The sequence below is a fragment of the Montipora capricornis genome, chromosome 14 (assembly GCF_036669925.1).
Source record: "Montipora capricornis isolate CH-2021 chromosome 14, ASM3666992v2, whole genome shotgun sequence".
In the NCBI taxonomy this organism is placed as follows: Eukaryota; Metazoa; Cnidaria; class Anthozoa; order Scleractinia; family Acroporidae; genus Montipora; species Montipora capricornis.
Genome location: NC_090896.1, coordinates 15,493,084 through 15,494,258, shown reverse-complemented (window position 1 = coordinate 15,494,258; position 1,175 = coordinate 15,493,084). Strand labels below are relative to the sequence as shown.

General features: G+C 35.6%; 1 protein-coding gene across 1 annotated transcript in view; it reads left to right on the top strand.

Annotated features, from left to right (window-relative positions):
* The window catches only part of LOC138032157 (EGF-like repeat and discoidin I-like domain-containing protein 3), an 11,661-nt gene extending 10,486 nt beyond the window's left edge, over window positions 1–1,175 (top strand). The window contains exons 6-7 of the mRNA XM_068879762.1: window positions 89–227; window positions 876–1,175. Coding sequence (XP_068735863.1) covers window positions 89–227; window positions 876–883 — 147 coding nt within the window. The 3' untranslated portion in view covers window positions 884–1,175. The remainder of the gene's footprint in view (window positions 1–88; window positions 228–875) is intronic.

Below are 1,175 nucleotides of genomic sequence, written 5' to 3'. Positions count from 1 at the left end.
CGACAGCGCTGGAGGCCAAAAGAGTGTGGAATTTTTACATGATATAATCTAGTGTTTCAATGATAAATTTCCCATCTTGTTACTGTAGGAGTTTGCTGGAAACAAAGACAGGGACACTGAAGTTCATCATGATCTCAACCCATCAATCAGTGCACGTTACTTCCGGTTCCGGCCAACAAGTTGGCATGGATACATATCAATGAGGGTGGGACTCTTTGGTTGCCCAGGTACCAGACATGTGTTACTTTAAAATATATCCTTTAAAGTGTAAGTCTTTTTATTTCATGTTAGCTCCTTATACGTTTCAGGTGAAATGCCAAAGAAAACACTCGTAAACCGTCTGTCTTTTTGATCAAAAATTACCTGGACTTAGTCTGGAACATTTTCTCGTTGTCCACTTGATTTAAATGTTTTTCAAAACTTTGGATTTTGTTTTGTGCAAAATGCTAAATTTATGGTCGCAACTATTATTCCTTTTGTTTATGATATGAAATTATTTTGGATTCAGGAGATGGGAGAAAGAACAGAAAACTCGATTGTTACACCATTAGTATTACCAAAATATATCCCTCAAATTGAGATGCAGAAAGACAAAATTTTGTTGTTTTGTTTCTTTTTAGTCCACATGTGTTTGTAAATGATGGCAACTGCTTAAGACCTCACAACTCCAATAATCGATAAAGTATCAGCCCTGGAATGAAGCCTCTTGCTGTTGCACAAAGCGCAACGTAAAACAAATTAACAAAAAAACAAAAACAAAAACAAATAAAAGAGAGAAAATAATTCTTCATTTGATTCACACCATTCCACTATTAATTTGCTGGATAAGAAGGTTATTTAACACATGAAATGGTACTATGTCTCATTTGTTTCAGACCGCTGACCATACCAGCGCGCTGATAAAGACGAAAACAGAGAAAAAGTATAATCAATGGAGCATAAACATAAGGGGAAATAACTATCACAGAGGTTGAACACTGTTAAACGCCATTTAAGAGAAAATACGTTTTGTCAAGTTTTGTGACAGGCACAGAAACAATTTCTCAGTTTCTGAGTTATCATAAGTTTGTCTGCGCTTCGAAAGCTTAAAGAGTCTCATTTTTTCTCCATGGTCTTGCCATGCAGACTCGTCAAAACGTTGTTGAACAATAAAAAATTAACAACTGTTCACCTAA